General features: G+C 34.4%; 1 protein-coding gene across 4 annotated transcripts in view; it reads right to left on the reverse strand.

Annotated features, from left to right (window-relative positions):
- LOC121429564 (filamin-A-like) overlaps nt 1-26,272 on the reverse strand; it is a 54,645-nt gene extending 28,373 nt beyond the window's left edge. The window contains exons 1-4 of one of the 4 annotated variants that reach the window (XM_041626646.1): nt 25,607-26,272; nt 15,244-15,502; nt 14,161-14,440; nt 13,054-13,165 (exon numbers count right to left, since the gene is read on the reverse strand). In XM_041626646.1, the coding sequence (XP_041482580.1) occupies nt 13,054-13,165; nt 14,161-14,440; nt 15,244-15,502; nt 25,607-25,910 (955 nt within the window). In that variant the 5' untranslated portion in view covers nt 25,911-26,272. Of the gene's footprint in view, nt 1-2,358; nt 2,848-8,551; nt 8,867-13,053; nt 13,166-14,160; nt 14,441-15,243; nt 15,503-25,606 lie in introns of those variants that run through there. The other 3 variants (XM_041626647.1, XM_041626649.1, XM_041626648.1) reach the window with 3 other exon arrangements.
- Nucleotides 26,273-27,276: the final 1,004 nt, after the last annotated feature.

Here is a 27,276-nt window from a genome sequence, read left to right on the forward strand (position 1 = left end):
GTTGGGTTATATGTAACATGATTAAAAGGTGAATATGGAGTCATGTAGTTCAACAGCTGTCAGATTAACCTACTTGGGTATGAACTTTTAAAACTTTTTTTATTGCTTGTGCTGAGTTCATTGTACTAAACATTTGGGGCAAAACACCTACATTCAGGGCAGAAAGTAAGTGCAAAGCAGAAAAGCTTCAGATTGAATTGGGGGTAAAATTGTGAAAATAAGTGTGTTTAATGAATATGGTCCTGTTAACCAATGTAAATATGTTAATTCCACCTATAATTTCTTTGTAAAATACCTTTTCAGAGGATGAAAATGGTAAAATCCGTAAAAGTCATCATATTCATTTATTATCACATTTTGAAAAGTAGAGGTCTCTTAGCAGTAGACTACACATAATTTGACCTGTTCATAAAGAAATGTCTGGAGCTACAGACTAGATATCTCTATTTGCACTGTATTGTGGGAATAGAGCAAGGTATGAAGGTCGCTGGGTTGGGCGTTAAATATGTATATTTTCAATCTTTAAATAATAGTTTTCTCTATCTGTGGGTAGTATGTTTTCATTTGTCTCCGGTGTTGTGTTATCTTAAGTGGTTCGCACATCTATGCAATCAAATTGCATTGCGTTATATCTGTTGTGCTATGGGCAGTTATTGTCATTCAAACGAAATAGAGCATGTATGTATACACTCACAATGTTGTAATGTGTCACAATATAATATCCCATGAGCTTTAATGATCTTCAATATAGCATTTACATTAGCTGAAAAAAGTGGCTTTTTACCGATTTCTCCAAGCACAATTCCATCAGAATGCAAATTATTGACCAAGTAAAAGATCTTTGTAAGACATGTTTCATTCGAGATTTCTATGACCTTGCTTGAGTACATTTGGATATGTAATACAAAATTAGGAACACATGTTTTTTGTAATAATTAATCACCATTCTCCAACATTTACAAAAGGACAGAGCATATATTGTTCTGAAGACATTATTGTGATTATGACATTCATGTCTTCCCTAAATAGCTCTACTTTTTGTTATCATACAGGGCCTAAATCATATGATTTTTAAGAATCCTTAAAAGTTCTGATAAATGTTTGCCTACATTTGGGGAGGAACTATACTTTTAGCACCAAGAAAAAAAATGTTGAACATCGATTTGATATAGTGAGAGATTTGAATCCAATATGGCTATATAGGCATTAGGAATTACCACAGGTTAAATCTGTGCTTTTAACCATGGATAAAGTCAGGTACTAATACATTACAGGCCAGCAAGTTTCTACAAAAAGTCCTTATTTGAATAGGCCTACGAAAACTCTAATCCTCATCTTTATATATCAGTTAGTACTTACAGATAAAACCTATCTATCTGGCTCTCCTCTATTCATTCATGCATTACAGATTGACACAAAAGAACCTCAACATCTCTGTGTTAATTAGTTAGGATACTGTATGTTTACATTTCTCAATGGCACAAATGCATCAATAAGGTCCTAAACATACACACTTTCTTTCATATTGTACTGTGACTGGACACCATGCAGTGAATGTAACATACACATACTGGTGATTTATTGGCTACCTTTACTAAATTGCAATCTCCATTCCCTCCTTCCCTCAAAATGAGCATGAGACTTTTGCATATTTGTTCTTCTTAGACACTTTTAGACTCGGGCATTTGCAACTTTAATTGTTTTACATGTTTTCTCATAAAAGGCAATTTCATCTTAAACTTGTTTACGAATATAATTCATTTTTCATTGATGGAATATATGTGAAATTTATATCATGTTTTTAAAAACCATTTTTGTTAATATTGTTGTTGGTCTTATAATGATATGATAAAGATGATGACACAATGGCAATGATGAATGTGGTGAAGACAGCATACAATGATACGAATCATCAGAGGCATTCCATGTCGATGAGTCTCTTCTTGCGGGAAGTTGACGATATTTAGACTGTGGCTTATATATATATAGATATATATATATATGCTTTTATATATATATATATATATATATATATATATATATATATATATATATATATGACTGTGACTTACATATATATATATATATATATATTATATATATTTATATAACATCCAGAGCCTTTAATTGTAATTGATATTGAAAATAAGATTAGCATAAAATTAGCCTGTTTACTAGGCCCCTGAGAATGTAAACTTTATTTTTCCTTTCCCGTGTATCTATGGAGCATTGACATATACATGGAATCCAGTCAGCAGTTAGCACATAATAACTGTCGCTGTCAGCAACCTCAAACACATATTTCAGAGAGCCAAGAATATTGTGTGGCAATGTTTACATATACTATATAATACATACCTGTATCTTGTGGATATTATCTAATCGTTTACCTCATCCTTATTATGTGCTTTATTCTGTTCCCATTCTCATTATATAAGTCCTCTCTTTCAACATGTAAAAACTTAGTTCCACGGCACACGAACAATTATAGTCTGCAGACTGCAAGTCCAATTTGCAAGTTCTGCTCATGTGTACAAACTCAAATATCACTGATTCTCCAAGTTCACCAAAGTTTAGAAACAATACTAAAAAGTTTTCCAACTCTACGGCACCATAGACTTCCAAGCCCTCCTAAGTATATTAATATATCCTGAACGAGACTCTTTCAGTGTGGTAAATATTGAAGTAGTTGACGGCCCATGAAGGTAAACCACAGAAGCTTCCCTTGTGCATGAGTTTCCAGTTCTTACTGGTAGAACTCTTGTGTACCCGAGAAAAACATTTCTTTTCTTCCAACCTGACCCACGCATTCAATACCCATAGTCGCGGAACAGGTTGTGCTTTGCCAAATACCTCCTTTTTTTTCCTTTCTCATGCAATTCTCAACTGAGCTCTAGTCATGCATAGGATTGAGGTATGTCAACAATAGGAAGGATGGCTGAAAAGATTTCGGCTTCTTACTCTTTTTTTTGTGAGGAGTTTAACCAAAAAGAATTCATCTTGCTTTGAAAGATAGTGGTAATGGATGATCGACCAAATTAACAAGACCCAACCCATTGCCCAAAGTACCCGGCTTGACTAGTTTTGTCGAATATTGCCAAACACTCATTTTTCTGGTTCTCTAGAAGTGTAGTTTAGTAGTTTGTAGTGGTGACTTTGGCAGCTGCACAGGTCCAAAATTATGCTTTTACATTTCAAATTCAATTTAAAAATGGTTGAATAAGCAACACAACCTTTACTTTGCATGCTTGAATTTGTGAATATGACTTTTGTGTCAAAAAGTGTGCTTTTATACATATTTCAATTCAATTTGAAAATGGTTTATTTGACATGTACTAATTATACATGTTTTGCATGCTTGGTCCAAAATTATGTTTTTATACTTTAAATAAACTTTAAAATAGCGTATTTAGACATGTTCTGCAGTATAATTGCACATGTTTTACATTAAAAAAGAAATCACATATCTGTGAATTAAAAAAGATGTTGAATTTGGGACAGCAATCTGGGTATAAAGCCCAATCATATCCATCAAGAGTATCTGTGTTTTGGAGAGGTGAGCTGAAGATGGTCACTAAATCTGTGACAATCAATGCGAAATAAATAGAAGCTATGATTCTCTTTCCCTCAACTGAGAGATGTTTGTTAAACAAATAACGAGAAGTGTAAAGGGAGAAATGCTTGATGAAGAAATCTACACTAATCAGCTAACTGTCGTGATTTGATATACTGCTTTCTTTATACTCAAGAAGCAAGAAGTAATGTACATGTATTTTTATAAATGTACTCCAGAAGAAATATATTTTGGAAGTTCCTTCTTTCTTGACAAATATTGTACTTTCCTTGACCAAGGAAATTCTCTTAACTAAAAGAGAATACAAGAATCTGATGAGCTATCTGACATGTTTTTGAGATATGAATTATATTCGCATTAATTTAACTTGTTTTTGTCAGTATGATATATAACAAGAAAAATACCTTTACATCTACACAAAAATGAAACTTATTGTGTATTTTAATTTTTCCATGATGCTCTACTACAAAATTGAATTTTTATGTATTTAAATTTTAAGATAGGGGTTGTATCTATAATAAATACTATATACTTAGATAAACTATAGGCCTAGCTACCTTTGACTTTGCACTTTTGGTTTATGCAGAGGTATTAAAATTGAGAGGTTAATATTAAGAAATGATAATACTATAATATACTTCTAAGGTGCATCTTTGACTTTGCCAATTGCATGTCTTATGGAAAGATCAAGGTGACTGAGATAAATGAAATTAAGAATGTTATATTTAGATTTAGTTTTGTGGGTTCCACAAAGAAATTTCAGCTGAATAATAACAATGATGTTGATAGAAGGAGGAGGAGAGAACCCGGGGGGGGGGGGCACTCAGTATATAATGCATAGTGGGTATGTGCCGCGGAGAGGACCCCCATTTTTACACCCAAATTTCCGTTCCAAGGCATAGCAGTTTTGTCTTATTGGGAAAAAGAACAAAGAAAGCTGCTCCAAAGCATAGCATTTTCTTCTTATCGAGAAAAGAAGAAGACAGAAATCTGCTCCAAGGCTTCGCATATTTTTCGTTACGCCGTTCCGATCGCATTGATCTGCTACAATGAGCTGCAATTTGGTGAAAAGCGGCCACAGAGCGCTGTCCGACCATTGCCTCAGCTCTCCTCAAGCGCACCCGGCGGAGGCTGCGCTAGCTTCATCATGCACGCATAATCTTTCCATATGGGTGCACACGCACTCACACGCTGGCAATTCGTTCCAATGACCCCCGTTTTCACAAACATTTGTAGTTCCGAAGCCCGTTCTGAGGACCCTCCTCTTTACTATAAGCCCGCTCCGAGGCCCCCGTTTTTTGTCTCGCCCGCGGCACACCCCCACCAGTTTTTTGGTCGAGTGCCCCCCCCCCACGGGGAGATAAGGAGGAGAATAAGGTAAAAAGGAGGAGGAGGTGGAGAAGAACAAGATAAACAAGAAGAAAGATGATAATAATAATGATATTTTTTGCATGTCACAAATGCAAAGTCAAGTTAGAAAGTTAATTTCACTCAATATGCTTTTAGGTGCTGTCAGCAAACACACCCTGATTTTTTTTTCTCATATGGTGTGATAATAATCTTAGAATGAAACTCTTCTTTGCCGTTAATTGAATACCTGCATGCATTATGTCAGCAATGCATGTTTACCAAAGATTACTTTTATGAATTAATTTGGTTTCCTTGGAATTACCCCAGAGGAAATTGCCCATCCAATGAACAAGAGTGGATTGTTGTTGACTTTTCAAAGGTGTGTACCACAAGCAAACAAACTAAGATCAAAGACCACTGTTACATTTTTGTGTTAATATGTACTATAGACCTGTTGATCCATGTTTTATCCTGCATTCATGGCCATCAATGGTCCAATCTTCTTGGCTGAAAGGATCTTAATTTGAATCATTTGAGATTTGAAATCACTGCAATAAGATTCAAATGAAACGAAGAAGTGGATCAGGTCCCTAACTACAGTCCATTTGGATTTATTTCTTTAATCTTAAATATTTCTTTTAAAAAAATTACATAGACTATCATAGAACCCCTTGCCCACTTTTTACATCCCACTCTGTAGAATGAAGGCCTATAGCATCCATGGCACACCAACTTTCATCCCACACCCACATTGTACAATGCCACACTCTACAAACTCTTATGAATCTTGTAGCAAGCCACACCAACTTTCTACCTTCTTAAATCCACACTCTGAAACCTTAACTCCACACAACTACGAAATAATCCTTCCCACTCTCACTCTTCCAACACTCACTTTCTAGCATGCAATAACCACTCTATAAAATCCCTAAACTCACTTCTAAAACCCAGTACCATTTATTTTGTTTTATACAACTCCCAAGAATGTTATGTAACCTGATTGGTCCAAATCGGATCACATAATATTCAGCAAATTGCACTATGGCATCCAAAATGCAATATCCTGCACTCTGACGCCATACGAAATGTACTATCGTGCACTCTGACGTCATACCAAATGCACTTTCCTGCACTTTGATGTCAGAGTGCAGGATAGTGCGAGGTCTGCACTGTGGCACAACGTACGTAACATCATCTCTGCAGCGCTGAACAGCTCGACTAGATCTAGAATTTAGATCAAATATAACTTTAAGGGCAAGTCAGAAACAGGGGGGTTGTATAAAACAAACAATGCATGCATTCTTGTGCACAGAAGACCTAAATAATTAACTCTATCTGTGCTTGACGCGCCAATATCCTAATCGGTCCTGCGGACCTCACTGCGGTATTTCCAATGGCTCTTTTCCCACATCGTTCATTATTTGGCCCTGCATGCACGCGCTTACTTGCATTATTTGTGTAGTATACCATACCTATTTCCTTGAACCCCTCACCCAATTCTAACACCCTTGGATCAACATAGTAGACTCCCACACACACTTTCTACCATCCTACACCCACACTTTAGATACCCACACCCATTTTATAGCATCCTGTATCCTTATTTTGACATACACATACTGAAATGACCCCTACCCCACACCCACTCCCACTTTGTAGAATCCCTCACCCACTTCTAACATCCCACATTCACAATGTGGAAACCCAGACTTACTTATTGGGTGATTTCAAGTACAGTGTTCGGTGTTGGTGTTGAGAGCGTGAAAAGGCTGCTGAACCGAGCCCCAACACCGAGCTGAGTTCAGAGGAGCGATACCGATCACATTATCGATATCCTATGACGTCATGCCTCTGCGCTGCGCTGCTGATCATCTCAACTTTACGCGAGAAATTCTCGATGACGAAAGTGAAATCGGGAAGAAATTGCAGTAAAATCTTATCATACAGAATGCACAGGTTAAAATCACTGCAATAATCAGAAAGCATAAATATTATATTTCATTAAAATGTGTAAAACTCTAATGATTTGCGCTCATCTTAACTGAAATAGATAATTTTACTGGGGTGTTTCATCGTGTTCGCCTCCTGTTCGTGAACTACAGTTCATCAACACCAACACCGAACTTGAAATCACGATTTTCCCAATCCCTGGGGGTTGGTGTTGGTGAATAGGGAAATTGCACGTAGATCGTCAACACCAGCTGTAATGCTCAGTTCAGCAGACGACATTCAACACCAGAGCTCAACACAAACTGCCGGAAATACGTCATATTTTCCGAGGTCAATCCCAACACCAGCGTGATTTCAAGTACGGTGTTGTAGCTGGTGTTGGTGTTGTCCCAACACCAACACCAGATTTCAACACCGTACTTGAAATCACCCATTGTTAGAATCTCACCCATACCTCTTTTCTAAATTCTAGTGTCCCAAAATCATTTGGCAGTATCACGATATTACTTCCACTTTCTAGCATCCTACACTCACAATTTATCCCTATGTACCCAGTGTTGACCCCTACCAATTGATAAGAACCACTTTCTCAATGTAGAATTATCAACCCACACCCAACTTCTTGCATTTTATACACCCACTTTGAATCATCCCACATCAACTTTCTAATGTGATGCACCCTCAATTTAGAATCAGGCACTTCTATATGCTTTTGCTAATTTTGCTATTTTATATCTCACAATGCTGAAATTTATTTGTATCAATTATTATGTCAGATATATGCCAACAGTTTCATCTATATTTTTGTTAGTATGTTTATTTATAAATGTTGATGTTATGGATACAAATTTCTGTCTGTATGTAAACAGAAAGAATTTCAATAAATGGACAATAAAACAATAACACTTTGTTACTTGTAAATCCACTTCCTAGAATGTATGCCTACTTTCTAGTGTTGAAACCCCCATTCTGGCATCCCACATGCATCATCCACCACCAACTTTGTGTCGTCCATTCACAGAATATATCACCCATATCCACTTTGTATCATTTCCCACACATGCTACAAATAACTCCTCACCCACTTTCCCACACCCACTTTGCATCATCTTACATACACAATGTATAATCGTACACCCATGTTTTATCATCCCACACACATGATATGTCAATCTTTACCCACTTGTATCATCCCATACACACAATATTACATACGCACACACATTTTTTTTCATCCAACACCCACTTTCATCCACACACACACAATATACCATCCCCAACACACAATATATTACCCCACTCACACCATCCCTCACACACTTTGTTTCATCCCACGCACAAAATATATCAATCCTCACCCACACTTGTCACAATCATCTGCACACACACTATATTAATCCTCACCCACCTTGTATCATCCACACACACAGTATATATATCCTTACCCACATTGTAACATCCCATACACACAATATATCATCCCCCACACACTATCACCTCACTCACACCATCCCTCACACACTTTGTTTCATCCCACACACACAATATATCAATCCTCACCCACAGTTTGAATCATCCACACAACACAATATTTATATTCTCACCCACATCCCATACACACAATATATCACCCCACACACACCATCCCTCACCCACTTTGTTTCATCCCACTCCCACCTTGGATGGTGTGAGGATCTCACAAACTGCCTGCCTATCCCAGGTGAGTCCAAGGTCCTAGGGCTTTGTCATTAGGTATCACTTCATGGTCGCTCATCGGCTCTTGATTGCTTCATACCCTGTGCTCTGTGCCATGGGAACACTATTATTCATTTGGTGTTGTGGTTTGTGTCTTTCACACATCCAGAACAAAACATGGGAAAACATCCCTCGTGAGGCCACTGAAAACAGTGTCACCCTGAATAGTTTTCAGAGCAATCACTTGATTCGTACGATGGTAACACATTGTATTTCCATGTTTACAAGTTATATTACAAGTGAAACAACTCTATAGTAATACTGATAAACCTTGAGAGTTTAACTTAAGGATTGTTGAACTGTATATCCCTTACAAGTGAAACCATTCTTTAGCGATGCTGATAAACCGTGAGAGTTTAACTTTAGGATTGTTGAGTTGATCCTCTTATCGGTTTTATGTCTATTTCTTTCCAAAATACATTCTTTAGAAATTAGATAAATGGGGAAGGAATATTAGGAACACCATACAAATAATTGATGAATATCTTCATTGTCTGACTAATGCATGTAAGGATTTCATCTCTTTAATGTGGCATTCCAATTCAAATCTGTATTTTTACTTCCTCTTTTATGTGTCTGTGTTTCTCTTTCAGGAGAAACTTTTATTTATCAAAAATATAAAAACATATGTACATATATATATATATATTATATATATATATGATCTGGCTTAACATGAGATCAGATTGGATGAGTCTTCTTATTATCGATTCATGAAATCATAAGTTATTTCTATGAATATAATTTTAACATAAAAATGGTCTTGTTGAAACTTGACAAACTGAAAGTATTATCAAGACGCTCAATGATGTTGCCAGGGATGATCTAACACACATCACCTATCAGACAACTGATCAGAAGCTTAGTGAAATTTGACTCTGTTCTACAGAGTCAAGTGGCAAAGCTAATTACTGGATCACGTCCTACTACTTGCAGCTTGGATCCTTTACCTACATTTCTTGTTAGGAAATGTGTAAATGAATTATGTCCAGTTATCACTCGTATTGTTAACATGTCTCTTCGTGATGGTTGCTTCCCAGATGTCCTAAAACATGCAAATATTGTTCCAACATTTAAAGGAGGCAAGTTAGATACTGATGATCTACAGAATTTTAGGCCTGTTGCTCATATCCAGTTTCTTGGGAAAATCATTGAGCGGATGGTAAACTTACAGATACAAGATTATTTGGCAGAAAATAACTTATATGCTAAAATGCAGTCTGCATATAGGCCCTTCCACAGTTGTGAGACTGCAGTTCTTCGAGTAGTAAATGATATACTACTAGCTCTTGATACAGGGGATGAAGCGGTGTTGTTACTGTTAGATTATTCATCGGCGTTTGGCACCATTCACCACAAGACTTTATTCTCCCGTCTCCAGACACGCTACAGAATTTGTGAAGATGCTTTGAGGTGGTTTCAATCTTATTTCCAAAATAGGAGACATTCTGTTTTGATTGGAGAATCAAATTCACGTATCTGCCATACCAGTCATGGAGTACCTCAAGGCTCGGTTGTCGGACCTTTGGCTTTTAATTTGTATGCTGCTCCTCTTCAGGATGCCATCACTCACCATAAGATAAGCTGCATGATGTATGCTGATGATACGCAAATGTACATAGTCCTAAAAAACAGTGAGCAGCAAGATGCCACTACCAGACTTCAAAGGTGTGTCCGAGATGTGATTATTTGGTCAACTGATAATGGACTGACACTTAATTGTAATAAAACTGCAGTGCTTCATCTCACTAGTAAATTTAGAAATAGTAGACAGATAGGAGGAATAGAACTTGATAATACCTATGTTAAATGTGTAGAAACTGCAAGAAATCTTGGTGTACAACTGGATAGAAAACTTAGTATGAAAGCTCAAATAAACAATGTATGCAAAACTAGTTCATTTGCCTTGTATAAAATTGGGAAATTCGCAAGTTTCTAACAACAGAAGCCACAAAGAAATTGGTTTAACGCTCTTGTAATATCACGCATTGACTTTTGTAATAGCATTTTGTATCGCCTCCCTGATAATCAAATTCATAAACTTCAAAGGATCCAAAATTCGGCAGCGAGACTCATAACAAGAACGAGGCGCAGCAAACACATAACACCCATACTACAAGAATTACACTGGCTTCCTGTAAAATCCCGTATTGAATATAAGATATTACTCCTAACCTATTAATGCTTACAAGGTCAATCGTCACTCTATCTCAAAGAACTCATTGAACAGTATGTACCCCAAAGAAAATTAAGGTCAAACAACAAATCTCTCCTTGTAGTTCCCAAAATTAAAACTCAATTTTACGGTGCTCGTTCATTCAAAATGTCCTCTGCTGAACTTTGGAATAAATTACCTGATATTGTTAAACAAGCTAATAATGTAGAATCCTTTAAGTCCCTTTTGAAGACATTCCTTTTCGTAAAATAAGATATACATGTACCCATTAATTGATTATATATTTGCTCCTCCGTGAACAGGCTTTTCTTTCTTCATTCTTTCTATTCTTCTTTCTAAGCGCATAGAGACATGATTTTATCATCGTTATATATGCGCTATATAAGCAATGTTTTATTATTATTATTATTATTATATTCCTTTTTTCAGAAAAATATGTTCTCCTTCTTTGAAGTGGATAACTTTTATTTGTTGAGTTTCTATTTAGGCATTTGGGATAGGAGTAAGCTAATATCTCTCTTCCTTTGTTTTAGTCAAATTTTTAAGTTGAACTTTGTATTTAGAAACTGATTGTGTATACCTTGATCACAGCTATAGATGATTGGGATATTATGTAAAATAGTATGCTAGTGAATGAAAATCTTTATCATTTGAATTTGCATCAGGGATGCAAAATTTGCTCAATATTGTCAGGCAAAGTAGCAAGTATTGAATGTTGTCTGGACACCAAATGCTGCTGTAAACGTATTTGATAACAAATAGCTGTAAACAACATTAGGCCGATTTTGGAACAAACACAAAAAAGCATTGAATAGCCAAGCATTGTGAGAAAATAACAGGTGTTTAAAGAGAGAAAATACACAGATTTTAATTCATAAGCTCTTTGTCTATATGACCAGCTGTGTAGGGATCCAGTAAATCTGCATATTGATTTAAAAGAATGAAGCAAGAAAAATGTGTAACATTTGTTTTTTAATACCATGATAATTTTTCATTCATTCATTTATGGAATATAACATGCACTACATACATAAAGAAGAAGAAATGTCAGGTTTTTAGACTTTATTCCATGAAGTATGAAATGGAATAGCCCCCTCTATGTGAATATGCATGTTATGAAGCAAGACTGCATGAATTTTCCTACATCTATTGTAATAGAGTAAAACGTAATCTGAGATACACCCTAATGGGTTGACCTGGCTGATTTGTCATCAATTTTCACACCTATATAAAAAAAACTCAGATATACAAGCAAGCAACTGCCACTGCATCTCCAAGCTTTTTTAATGGCAGCTTTACTCTGGTTCATTATAATATAATATTTAGTATAAATATTTCTTATTACATTATCTTATATTGATCAATTGAATTCCAAAATGATTTCAATGAACGTAGGGGGTTAAAGTGATGTTATATGTGGCCAATTTTGTTGATTTCTACACTTCAACAATGATGCAATATTGTTAGGTGAAAATCAAGGTGTTGTGTTACACAGGTATATCAAGGTGTTAGTGTTACACAGGTATAATTAATTCAGGCACTGCTAATGATGTTGATGGTAAAAACAATATGCAACATTTATATCCTGTATATTTCTAAGCACATATTGTTTATGCCCCTGGTTCACCATGGGTACCTCGATCAAGCATGGGAGCAAACCAAACCATGTTTAAGTGTATGAGCAATCAAGGAATTCCTTCCTACCAGGTACCCACTACCCACTTACTTAACCTGGGTGGAGAGCAGCAAATGTTGATCAACTGTTTCACCTTGCCAAAGTGGTGATAACCCCCTACAGGCTTACTTTCAGGATATTTGTGTACAAATATTCAAATCAAATCAATTTTTCAATGCATTCCTAATGGTTCAAATTTTCATCACTGTTTCAATATTGAAGAATCGCTCCCCTGGAGTCTTTTAACCCCAAAGTCAGCAGATCTTGAACCCTTACACTGGATAGGACTTGTGTCCTTAAATTAAGTATTTTTTCAGAGGAAAATTCCGACAAGTAAAAAAATGATTTTTCAACCTTAAATTAAGGATATTTCGTACCGAAAAAAAAATTTGCCAAGCAAAAAAAAAAGGTCTTCAGTTTCAAAAGGGAGGGTACACCTCGGTTTCAATGGCATTTTTACATTACTAATTTTATTTTTTTCTCAAAGGGGGGCATGTGCTCGCTGTCCCCCCCCCCCTGGATCCGCACCTGGGTAAAGCCTTTCTCACAGATAAAAAATAGTTCTTATGATACCTTTATGACAGTTGTTAATCTTGTCGTCTCGATCCATATCTTTCCAGTCTGAACAATCCCCTCCTACAGCATTCACCAAGCCACAAAGAACAAGGCCATCATTCCAATCAGACTGTAAATGAAACATAAATGATATTCTCACACTGAGTCACTGTTAATCTTTTTTTCAGTCTACGCAACCCTTTCTGTTTCATTCACTTCACCACATAGAACTGGACCAATTGTTCTAATCAAACTAAATATAAAATAAATTTCAATTCATATAATTACTCACTATTGGTAATTGTATTTTTTTCTAGTCTGAACAATCCCTTCTAACTGCATTCGGAAAACACATATAGTCACTGGGGTGTTAACACCTTATCTCAAAATAAAAAATTCTGAGGGCAGCTCAGAAAAAGCTACATTTTATAAATATGCCAATGCTGGCAACCTCATATTGTCTAAAAAACAGTATCCCTATTCCTGTAGAAAAATTCACAGGCAAAGAAGGTTGTTCCTTAGGTCATATCTCTAAAATTAAGTTTTTCTGAGGTTTCCTATATTTTCCTAATTTTTTAGATCCAAGGTTTTAACACTCCAGCATCGATATATTGAAACCATCATTGAGAAGACCAATGAAATAGAGTCAATTCAGAAAATTCATTTCAATATAAATAAGTATTGTTGTGAGAGCCTCCTTGTGTATAAATGAAAAAAAAAACAGTGAATTGGTCTTTGAAATTCCTGCAAGTTTGACATTTTGAGGGCATTTACCCTGAATATATGTAGCTATAGTATTACCCCACATTCATTTTTTCTATGCTTTGTATGTTTCATGTGATTACATATTCATTGTAATTATAATATGTACTCTCATACCCCTAGAGGGGGTCAACAGGGTTAATAAAATCTTTTATTATCTTACGTGTCAATGATTTAATTTTATTGGTTCATTCATTTATAAGTTTTTGAATTAATTTCTTTTAATATTAAGAGAAGTGAGAGAAGTTGAAATTGAGAGATAGTAATTTATTCATATTTTCAATAAAATAGGCCTATAGCAAATTCTGTAATTTACATATTCATTTTCCTTTCATTTTGTTTACAGAGACCATGAAACTGTACCTTGAAATTCTGTACGTCTTCCTCTGGGACATTCTTCCGCACCCAATTAAGCGTTGCGTACCAACCTGGACCTTCGTGTTTCAAGAAATAGGAGATGTACGTCATACCGCTCAACTCGTCGATGTGTTTGTTACTCAGATCCTCTGGGGATACGACCATTGGAATACTGTACTTCTCATTGGCAATCCGCATCGCTTCGCGACAGTTCTCAAGACCGTTTGACTTGTCCAGTTCACGCCAGTTGGGCATCAGCTCAGGGTCACAGTAGTTCAGAAGCGCACTGGATATGGAATGATATAAAATGAAAATGGATTATGATTACATGAACAGATGATCTGTGCTAATAGCACTAATTTTAAAATGAAGCCACTGCATTTCACATTGCCATAGGATAGAACCAAAATAGTTCAATGTCTTTACCAGATACATGGTGCTATGCAAATGCTCTTCGTCATTTATTTATGGTACAATTTTGATAGTCCTCATGAAACATTTCCTACTCGGTCTCCTTGATGCTACAGTTATACTGGTGTAACAAATTCTATACCAACCAAAGCCATTTCATTATTACATGAGTATGACATATATTCGGTCAGTTTTGAGTTAGTTTAGTGGGTCTGGCTGAGGCCCAACTAGTCTCTTACCACTCTGGATGATGCAATGTATCCATTGTTGGATGGGGAAAATCTTGAACTAGTTTTTATTATCTTTTTTTCCGTTGGTGTGGTCCTCTGCACAAACCAGTGGGGTAACTTTGACACCACTATTTTGCAGTGTATTATCCTTACTATTTTAAACATTACTTCCAACCAAAAACCATATTGCAACTGTAACAACAATCTTCTGAAAAAAGAAGACAGGAACAGAGATTGGCTGGTCACCTGGTCCCCATCTGATAAAGAGTCGTGATATATTCAAAACACAAAATATTGCGATCAGTCTCTTAGCTACATAATTTTAGTTCAGTTGTGAATATAGTTTTATTTGAATCCTTCTCAATTCTTTGTAAAACAGGGCTCTGCTATAACCCCTTCTATTAGCTATAAAGTCCATATTGGTTTATTGTGCATCGGGGCATGTTACCTAAGAATGACTCCACTATTCCAATCCGTTGAGAAGTTTTTGACCACTCCTGCGTCTTCCGGGAGCACACTGTTAATCCATTTCAGCATGAGTTTCTTAGGGGGGACCTTCTGATTGTTCTTCTGTTGCGGAGGAGCATTCCCTTCCAGACTGCCGGTCCCAGCTGCACTCACCCCGCTGCTCAGTTGAAACCTCTGGATGATGCGCCAGACTAGGCCAAGGATCAGCTTCAGGTTTCCTTCAACAATGTCCTCATTCCCTGCAATGTAGAGGAACACAAGATATGTTTAATGTTTTATGTTATATTTACTTGGCCTGTAAGGAGATAGTCTTCTTCTCTGACAGTCTTGATAATACAACAAGAACTAAACCCATTGGCCCGTATTCTGATGCCAGGTTTAGTATAAACTCTGGGGAGTTTTTCATGAAAGGACTTGTCGGATGTTTTAACCGACAATTACCATACTAACATTGCTTCTCAGCCAATCAGAATCAAGGAAGGTTGTCAGATCTGACAACTTGTCGTTAGGCAAAAATGTTGATAAAATGCTCCCCTGGTTTAAAGTTGTGGTTTAACTATGGAAAGCCAAATGTGACATGACTCTGTAACACTAGAGGTTAAATATATCAGCTCATTTGACTCTCAATTGAACATTCTTAAGTGTCTTGGAAGGATAAATAAGAAAGAGCACAGTATACACAGGAAACATACCATAGGAACAAATTTTAACGTGTTTGCTGGCTTCCCATAATTTTTTAGAACAGAGTTAGACCATGGTCTAAGTTAAACCTGACTTCAGAGTTTGGGCCATTTGGTTTACACTACACTTGGTATATATCCCACTTAGTCTAATTAATGTCCAGATGTTGGGATTTCCACTTTATATAACAATTAACGGTTAAAAAATCATGATGCAATTTGTCAAGAAAATTATGGTTGTAAATAAATGCCCTAAAATATAGATGAAATGGTGATATACCAAAGAGACATTGGAGGGAATTGGTAGGCCTATAGCTATTTGAAATGAGACAATGGAGTAAATGACCAAACTGTTTGAAATGAACTGCTTATTAGCAAACAAGGAAAAGGCTATGTGGGATAATTGATGGATATATTCATAAAGATTTAAGCATGACTTACAAGTATAAAACTTTATAAGAATGAAGCTATAAAATGCATCACCACGTTGGTGAGTTCATGTTCCAGGCCGGACACACACTACTGTGAATAAATCAGTTAGATTCTTGGTCGAACATCATGTGAGCATCAGCGCTCAAGGTCACATTTTATTTGAGAAACACCCCCAGTACTCCTATCTTTGCACATCAAGCTTTCATTGGTCATCTACTGTAACACTGATCAATGGTCAATACCATGTCAACATCTCTCAACTATATTTTATCAATTTAGATTTTCATGGAAGTAACAATACCGTCAATGAGAAGATTTGTGCAATTTGACCCTATGAAAGTCAAGACTTCTTATGTATGGAACGGATGAAATATTATGGTAAAAACCAAGGCCCCATTGCATTATCTATTATGGTATTACTTTGCTATCCAACGGTAACTACTATGGTAATGCTAATCAACAGCCAATCGAAATCGAGGATTCCATGTAGTTACCATAATGGCTAATTTATTGCATTAGAACCCCGGGCCCTGCAACATTTAAGATACAATCAGTTGCAGTATTTGATTAATTCACTGTATTATCATAAAAATTAAAATTGATTGTAAATGTACAATTTTGGACTTTTTTGTAACTTGGTCCAGGTCTCTGTCTTGATAAGATTTGCAATCAATATCACAGGAATCTTTACACTGATCATCCATTGGTTGCCCATAAAGGATGGCATTTCAAAATTCTACTTCTGGTTTATCATATAATCAATGGGTCTGCACCAGTGGCGTACCTAGGATTTTCCACCGGGGGGGGGGCAAATTCATCCGCCCAAAAATTTGACAAGAAAAAAAGTCTTCAAGCTCGTCAGGGGGGCAGGGATACGTCCTTTGCATGGGTTGTGACTCGTGAGGGAGGCAGACTGCCCCCCCCTGTAGGTATGCTAGTGGTCCGCACCCATTCACAACAAGTCTCTTGTACACCAGTATCAACCTGCACGCACACTGCGATCATCCCAATCAGTCTCTTACATATTCCACTATCTAAAAAATCCTGGGGCGATCGAGCCTTTGCTCATGCCGGACCAGCCCTGTGGAATTCACAACCAATGGAGCTGAAGAACTCAAATTCTGCAACATCCAATATAAAGGCCTAAGGGCAACCTAAAATTTATTTTGTTCACCAGCTGGTACTAGGTTTGAAAACAGACATTTTCCCTCATTTACAATGTACCTTTTCTTGTACTTCTCTACTTTTATGTTTTGATCTCTTTTAAGTGCCTTGAGCATTTAATCAAAATAAAAAGATGCTCGATTAATCATATTATTATTTTATTATCACTTGTCATGTACCTTTATCAAAAAATTGTATCCAATTCCAAATCTTCTATGTTTTGTATTTTTATCAATAAAAAGCTGCTTTATATTTTAAGAATGTATAGAAGATGTAGAAGTTGTAATCAATCTCAAAGATTTGACTGATCTGGGCCCCTTCTTACAAAGAGTTGCAATTGATCTGATCAACCACAACTATGGATGGCCAGCAACGTCAATGTCTATAATGCAAATTTGTTCAAAATATTTTCTGGATATGATGCATATTCATACATTCATCATTCTCTTGAAGATTCAGTGTGATTCTCTTTGATTGCTGAGGTGCTTGTTCAAATTTCCTGTCGAAAAAAATTATGCTATGATTTCCATACAATTGAGATTGATTGGATCAATCATAACTCTGTATGATTGCCTACTCTATTTCAAAAAAATAGGTACAGTTCACAATATTTAAAACAAATTTGCCTGAAGACAATCACTTACAACATTCACGAGATAAGCATTTTATTTGTACTCTTTGACTTTCATACTTTATGATTAGAAGCTATATCACTTTACAGGAATATATGGTCCACTTTGAAAAAAGAGAGCAAACAGACTTTACTGCTCAAGTTAAAGATTTGCTAATCTCAATACCGTGGCATACAGTCTATTTACTAATAAATTTGTACTTTGTTCAATAATGCTGGTCAAAGTCCCTGTAATATTGCTCTCCTCCCTGAGCTAATATAATGATTATGTACATGTACACAAATATTATATATTGTACCTTTTAAGTGCTATGATAATATACAATTTATTATATTGCCCTTTCTGCTTCTTATTCCTCTGGTTGATCTACGACCAATCAATTTGTGCTTGCTATCTTAATTCCTTAGATTGAAATATCGCAATCAGGGACCAATCTTAAGTTGGATTGAAATTTTCAATCAAATAAATTTATATTTCAATCTTATTTGATTGACACTTCCATCCGATTTTGGACTGGTCCCTCACCGCAGTAGGTGGCCTGAGAGACCATGGTCTTGTTTTTTTCTCTTTCTTTTTATTGAAACACTCAAGTATGATCATTGACAAGTTTTATCCTGATTGATAATATTTATTTCTAATTCACTTACTGAAGCTTGTAAGATATATGTATGTGGGGCTGGAGTGTGTGTTATTATCATTTCAGTTGATCTCTGTTGGTTGAGAATATTCTAAAATTCAACTTTGATTCTGAACAAACTGGAAAATTTACCTAAAAAACTAAATGGTTATCCACCTCGCCTTTATCAATTATACAAGCTTCCAAATGTCTGTGACACAATCATTTATCAGAATGCCAGCAAAGCTACATATCTCAAGGTTAATCTTCTGGAGTGTTGGAAACAAAATTTGTATATTTTGTTTTCAGTTTAATCCCTTTCAATGTTATATATAGCCTACATTGACTTATAGCGAGAAGATCGATGCAGTTGAAGAGTTGTATGTGTCATGATGTTGTATAGTATATGATATTATGTACATAGTATAAGGGGGTGCTATTTAATAATATTTGAAGTGTTCTTTGTGTTATATGATATTATATTGGATAGTATTTGTGTACATTATAAAAGGGGGTGCTATTCAATAATATCCAAGTCATTTGGAAGGGCATCTACGTAGGGACGTTACATCATAATGTGATATGCGCTAAAATTTACTCCTAATTGAAGGCTTTTGAAGGGGTGCGCCATTCTTTATTCAAAATTTTACACCTTACCTTATGCACTCAACCCCCCCCCCCCCTCCACCCCTGGATTGGCACCTGAAATATATGACTGATTACGTTCCTCATTTCATATAAATAGGTCTAATATTGTAAAATTTTGTTTTAACATGTGTAAACATGTGTTTTATGAATGCTGAATATTGTTAAAAGTCATTGGCTATCAAAAGGAAATAGTAAATTTCCAACTTTGGATGATGCCTTTAAAATAAACATCCTTTCATCAATATAATATTTTAATGTGTGTTTGTAAAATGGGAGGTAAAAAATCTATTTTAATGTATTATAAATGCGTCAATAGTAATGCAATGTGAACATTCACATTTCAATATTAGAATATCATATTTTTCATACTCTTGGTGACCATAAAATGTTGATCATATTGCAAAGTGCATTTTAAATAAAACTCCAGTTGAATACCTCCTACTACTTAATCAATGAATTATATTTGTCATTCAAGATTATTTGACTCTGGTAGACCAATGAATGAAATTAAATTGCATTTTCTCAACAGATAATGTGTGTGAGTACATATACCCACACCTCAAAACAAACAAGATACTTTGCCCAGGACTGTTGATTTATCTATTTATATCAATGTTTAATCCTATCCATTTTATCTCTCAATACCTTCATATAATAATGAATGGCCACATGGTTTAATCCCATTTTGCCTCAGCCACCTTTTAATAACTTTTGATAAAAAACATTAGTTTGGAATGGAATGGAATATTGGTCAGCTTCTTCTTTTCTATATTCACTGCATTCATTGTCTAATCTAATGTTCTTTAATCCATTTGCTTTTATATACTTTCAGTTTGAATTACGTTAAACAAACATATATATTGTAATTCCTAAGTGAACCGTTAACCTGACAAATTTCTGTTTAATTATACACTCATTTATCGGTTCATTATTCTAATATTCATATTTTCTTTTTTTATTAAAATCAAATCTTATTAGGTTTCCTTTTTTTTACTGCTTATACACCTTTCCCCAATACAATGTACTTCATTTTAAAGTTTATATTTACCTGGACAATTCAAATGTAAATCTAATTACCAATTTACTACAACTTTAAGTTGTCCTGTAATTACGTTTCAATCACACTATATCGCATTGTTCTTATACATATCAATTTCAATATGCCTTTTCTATATGAATTATTGTTTGTATTAATATAATAATCTATATACATGTTTTTATTCTTGGGGTGTTTACATACAAGTCCAGGTCGGGAAGGATAGCCTGCGGGCTACAGTTATTTATTTAACTTTTTCCTTTTCCAGGCAACCTGGACTTGTTCTGCAAACATCCCTTTTCACTTTGTACATGTAATTGTATATTCTCCTGTAAATTGATTGTAAACTTTTTTTTTGAAATGCCGAATAAAATAATAATAATAGTTTAAATTTCAACATATGATTTTATATCCATGTCTAATGATTTCAAGATTTATTTATTTCAGCCTCTTTTTGTCAGTTAACAAAACAATCAAGATCAAATATATATACGTAAGTAATGGAACACAAAATAATATTCAATATGATGATCAGGTAAACTTCAAAAATAATAATGAAATCAGTAATAGTGAAAATATGGTCAAAAGATAAAAGGGTTATCAAATAAAAAAAAAAGGTAATTGCATACAGTAATTATGCATTTTTGTTCTTATTGCTTCATTTGCTTAGAAAAGTTGAATTCATTTATTGAGGGAAGGGGGGGCAAGATGCATAAAAAAAATTTGAAGAAATTCAAAAAGGTGGGGGCTGTTTTCCATATTCTGAAGTGAAATTGAACAATTTTACGCACACTTTTTGTGAATTTTGTGAAAATTTTCGTTTAAAAAAAAAGAAGTTTTTGCCCCGCAGCGTACCGCCATGGGGATGATAAAGAAATTGCTTACACATCTCATTTCCCCTTTTTATATGAAATCTTGGCTATTTCATTTATGTAAATGTGTATGAAATATTTCCTTTGTTACAAGAAAAATGTTACAATGAGGATCAAATACACATTCAAAGAGGTTGTCTTGTTTTATATATACTCTCACAGCAGAAATTTGACATCACAAGTATAATAATAACAATTACTCCCAGGGTTGGGCTCAATTACAAGGTAATTGAACAGTTATGTAATTAATTTAAAAAATAAGTAATTGTAATTGAAAGAAATACAATTGGCTGTAATTCATTAAATGTAATTCATCTTTGAGATAGGCTGCAGAGCCTTTTGAAGAATATAGCAGATGATATTGACTGCAATTACTTTCAATTACTTTCAATTACTTTACAATAAACTTGATTTCTGATTTTAATGTCATGACTTTTTTCATGTCTACTGCTTCAGCATCAAAGAAAGGCAGAATCCTTGGTCTTTACCCTAAACCTTCATTTTGTCAGTTTCTCTGTAACTTGGAATTATGTTGAAATAGGGGGTACTGTACAGAATAAAAATTGGTTTCATTCATGACTTTTCTAGAAAGCAAATGAAATTGTAATTGACAAAATTGGTAATTTTTATTGAAAAAAAAGTAATTCAACTGAAAAGTAATTGTAATTGAACATTTCTTCAATTACATAATTGTAATTGAAGAAAATAATTGAGCCCAACTATGTGGATTAATGCATTTCATTTGTAAATCTTCCTATAATAGAAGAGGTCAAGATATATTTGTTTTTATTTGATATTGCATGATTCACCGACACAGAAACATAATTTCCATTTTTTTTTTTTCATTTTAAACTGATGAATTGGTTTGTTTTACCCTTTCTTTTGAATTGAAATGCATATTGTAGTGACTTTATTTGTATCAATATGTATATGGCTGCTTGCATTTGTATTTAAATGACTTGTTTTTATGTGAATATGGAAATAAATGATCAAACAAACACAATGCCTTACCCTTGCCACTTATTGTCTTATTACAAGTGGAAAATCAATTTCCTTTTGAAGGATGCTTATAGGTATACTTGTACTCATACTTATGTTATGAATTACAAAAGTCATATAGGCCAGGTTTGACATTTGCTACAAATGCTAAAATACATTAGATTAAGGTATACTGTAAGATATTTCTCAATTCTTAAGTTAATAAAATGGTGAGGGCATTAAGTTTCTTTCCTTCTCAGAATTCAGTAATGAAAGAGTGCTTAGCCAGTGAGAATGGATCAAATCTGCACTGAACAAAATTGTGTTTATTAATACAATACTCTACTAACACTCTAAAGAATGAAATGTTTATTCAACAATTGAAAGGTTAGAGAAGTGACAACCTTTCCTAAATGATGCATTTACCACTTTAAATGTTATATATTAAAGGTTAGATATACAAATTCTAAAAAAAAGGTTGTCATTCCTCTAACCTTTAAATTATTGATTTTAATTTTTAATTTTTCAGAGTGTATTATTCAAATGTAAAAAAGGAAAGAGTTTATTATTTGGAGGCTACAGTTGAAAAGACATTGATTTGATAATAACTTCATATAAAATGTTAAAATACGAAGAGATGGTGATGTTGCAACTGTTTCATCTTCCGCGGCCCCTGGTCCTTGTATGTAGGTGATCGCTATACCAGGTTTGATTTGATTTTTTTTTGCACTTTGAACAACTGGCTGAGGTATTACATCATATACCTTCATGCAATACAGTTCAGGCCTATTTGTGATATTACATGCATTGAATTAAAAAAAAACAGATTACAGTTTATTCCATGAAGAATGGAAGCTATATAGCATCTCGCATTTCAATGTCGATTCATTGTGAATCAAACGAGCGTAAATTTATTGAAACAGAATATTATATTTCTATTGTCTCATAGAACAGCTGCTATTCACAGTGCGGCAGGAAAATCTATGATAATGTACACACTTAGAGGATTTAATCAAGTTATAAGCTTACAAAAATGCCAATTTAATCTTTTCTTTTCAAGAATAAACACAAAAATATATGATTTGTTGCCTAAAGATGCATGTATTCAATTATTTGCTAGTAAGTTCTTTTTATCATTGCATAATTTTCTCTCTCTTACTCTCTCTCTCTCTCTCTCTCTCTCTTTCACCTTGGACACTCTGCAGAGTGGATTTTGCACATCTATGAATCCTGTCTATCTTATCATTATTATTATCATTACTATTATTATCATCATTATTATTTTTATAATTATCATTATCATCATCATTATTATCATCATCATAATTATCATGATCATTATCATTATTATTATCATTATCATTATTATTATTATTAATATCATCATTATTATTATCACTATTAATGTTACGAAGAAGAGAGAATGAACATATATTTTCATCAATAATTCACAAATATTTTTCTTACTTAAGGCATAATGTTATTTGGTTTATTATCATTTTTTTGTGAGTACTATTTTCCTCAATTTCAATTTCATTTTCTATGACATTGTTATCTTGAATTAATTTAGTTCATTTCAATATACATTAAAATGCAATTATTAAAAGAAATGTGTGTTGTGGCCAGTTGATTAGATCTGTACAATGGACATATGGTAATCATACAAATAATAAATTGATGTAAATGAGTTACTAAAGTAAATTAGTACACTGTAAAAATATGAAATATTACATTAACAATAAGATTGGAGAAATGACAACCTTTTCTAAAAGTTGCATTAGCCACTAGATGGTTTGACCAATCATTTAAATTGTTAGATTCAGCTTTATGCAAGGTGGAATATAACACTAGGAAAATGTTGTCATTTCTCCAATCTTGTAATTGTTGATTTTAACATTTCATTTTTTTCAAGTGTGTCAACTTTTGATTTGGTCACTTCATGATACACAGTAAAAAAAATTTTCATGTTGTTTAAGCCTGTCACTCTAACAACAATTTTTTGTTCAAACTTTTTTAATATTGTTTAAGCTTTTTAAAGAATTTCTTCAAAAAGTTTAAACAATACTTGGTAGAGTGGCGGGCTGAAACAATTTGCTTAACATTCAAAACAAGTTTTTGTTTTTTTACAGTGTATGGATTTCAAACTGATCAACATTGTTCTGATGATTCTTATAGACTTATCACACTATCAGAAAAAAAAATATGATTGGTTAAGATATGAGCCCAACAACTATTGGTTAAAATAAAATTGCTTGTAAAATGTATGGAGACTTTTCTTAACCAAATGTTGGTGGTTCATACACTGTTTCACTGAAAAATGAACTAAACTGAACTATATATGACTTATTTGCAATTTTCAAGTCTCTGAACCTATCCATTATTGACAATTTCATTGAGCTACATTACAGCTTAACGCTTCCAGTCTTTGATTATTAAAATCTCTAGGATTTCGCCATCATGATTATTTCAAATTTAGAAGGTTATCAGTATCTTATCAACTTTGAGGAATTTTTCATTAATATTGTTTTCAAGTATTTTGGCAATTTTGTTCTCTGAAATCCATTGCCAATTGAACTTTTCTTCTTTTAGTGTCTTTATGTTTAATTTAATTTAATATCAATTTTAGTTCATTGATCTTTCTTTTAATAAATCAAACTATCTTGTTCTGGAAATTAATTTGAATTACCAAAATTTATTCAGACAGTTCTAACAAATCTAATGAAGACTTCTGATTTCTAGAGCTTATTTTAGAACATATTGAATAAATATGAATTAAATATTCGTCAACTATAGGCCTATTTACAATTATTCATTTATCATTTATTTTCCGTAATTCATAGACCACTCATTTGAAATCAATTTGTTTTTCACAAAGCCATTGACCACTTGGACTTCTAATGCTCAATTTGCCATTATTAATTCTCTTTCAATTTGCAGAAATTTTAATTTGAGGCTCTTAAATTCTTTAAAAATAGATCACAATATCATGTCTGTCATTGGTAATTTTGATTACTTTTCGTATTAAGAGTCCCTAAATTCATTTACTTCTAAATTCCTTCAAACTGCTACCCATTTTCATTGCAAACTTGACCAATTTACGTTGCATTGTCATCTTCTTTGATTTATCCCAACATCTTGCTTAAGTTTTTTCTCATTTTTATCACTTTTTGGAAGGTCATATTTGTTTTCATCATCTTATCAACATTGAAAATTTCACTTTTCTAAATTTCATTTATAAAATAGTAGGCCTAATTTCCTCGACAATTACCATATTCTTCGACTTACCAACATTGACCATCTTGATTCCGGCTCTTTCCATCATCTGAAGCGCATGGGAAACGTTTTCCATTTTCTGCACACGAAGCCTCGGGTTCTTGCAGTAGCTGCTGCGTTTCTTGTACATCGGCAGGCCCCTGGACGCGACCAACGAATCCATCAACGTGATCAGCATTAAACCGTCTTCGAAATCGGTGACGAGGTCGTCGACGTGCTTGTCGGAAGGCTTGAGCTGCTCGTTTACCCAGTTGGTGAATGTTTTCTGTTGGATTTGAACCCACGGGGCGCTTATGCTTGAATTATTCCTCTCCATTCTTGTTACATCAAAGTCCGCGAATAATTAAATTACACCAAAAGCCTTGACAGTCTCTCGAAGATCGGTTATGTTATGCTGAAAAAAAATTGTCAGAATTTTTAAATAAATCTCTAGAAAGAATGGCTATTTCACGCTACACGCAAGCATCCTTTCCCACAAGTTCAGGCTAAGAAAAAAAAATTCAGTCCAAGACACACCTGAGTAAGTTTATTACTACGTGCATGAGTTCGAGATGATTGGGCAAAAGTTTCCACATATTACGCCTGGTCGCTCTCGCCGAAAAACGTTGAAAAGAACCCGCGTGACTAAACGATGACCAGTTCGTTAAAAGGGGTCCAAATTAAATCCTCATTAGCACATTAACAGTCATAAGATAGCAAAAAGGACAAACGTTTCAGCTAGATTCCTAAGGGGAAATCCCTTCTAGTGTCACAACAAATATTTGTAAAGTCTTACAGACTCGGACTATCTTTCCAACGAATCCGACCCGCCTCTACCGTCTGCTCGCGGAGATCGTGTATGGTTCTACCAGAATAAAACCAATAAATTCCCGCATTTTCTATTGGTATATCCGATTATGATAGGCAGTATTTGTTTCAGACCTCAGCGCAGGCGCATGCGAACGTTTTGCAAAGAGATGAACTTTATGTCAGGGTCATAATAAAGCAAAACCAATATTGTTTTACTAGGGAGTTATAGTTTGGTAGTTCTGATTACGATATAAATTCTTACTAACATTCCTGCATCCCTCGAACAATAAAAATGTTGGAATTCGTCCCTTTTTTAATTCGCTCTCCAAATAAAGACACGCCTGTAATGTTATCTCTTATCAACCAACTTGCATTATATCCTATATTTTTCACTGTGATATATATATATATGCCCGGGTAATACATGTTGATGAAATTAAATGTAAGTGAACAGATCGTTCTTAATCATGATCACCTGACCATATAGGTTAATTTGTTATTATGATTAAATTGTTGTGATCTTTAATATTTCCTATACTTAGGAAATATATTTGTAATGGTACTGTTTTCATATTTCCTTTCAATCTTTTAAGAAATTTCTTCGTAATTTCATGATATTGATAAATAGCACATTTTGGGAAAAAATATAGGACCTATTGAATTGTGTTCATTTAATTCTTCTATAGGGAAATAATAGAAACCAATAGATTCGTCTAATATTTCTTGAGAGAATAGTAAGAAAGAAATGATACTTTAAGTCACAAAAAAAATTGCATTAACTTTTGTTTTGAGTGGTAGCTGGGCCAATTTCTTGTCTCGTAGGAAATACGCCTCGCACCATGTCTCCCACCCCCCCCCCAAAAAAAAAAGAAGAGAGTAGAATAATGTCTCCA

Source organism: Lytechinus variegatus, chromosome 16 (assembly GCF_018143015.1).
Source record: "Lytechinus variegatus isolate NC3 chromosome 16, Lvar_3.0, whole genome shotgun sequence".
NCBI classification, from domain to species: domain Eukaryota; kingdom Metazoa; phylum Echinodermata; class Echinoidea; order Temnopleuroida; family Toxopneustidae; genus Lytechinus; species Lytechinus variegatus.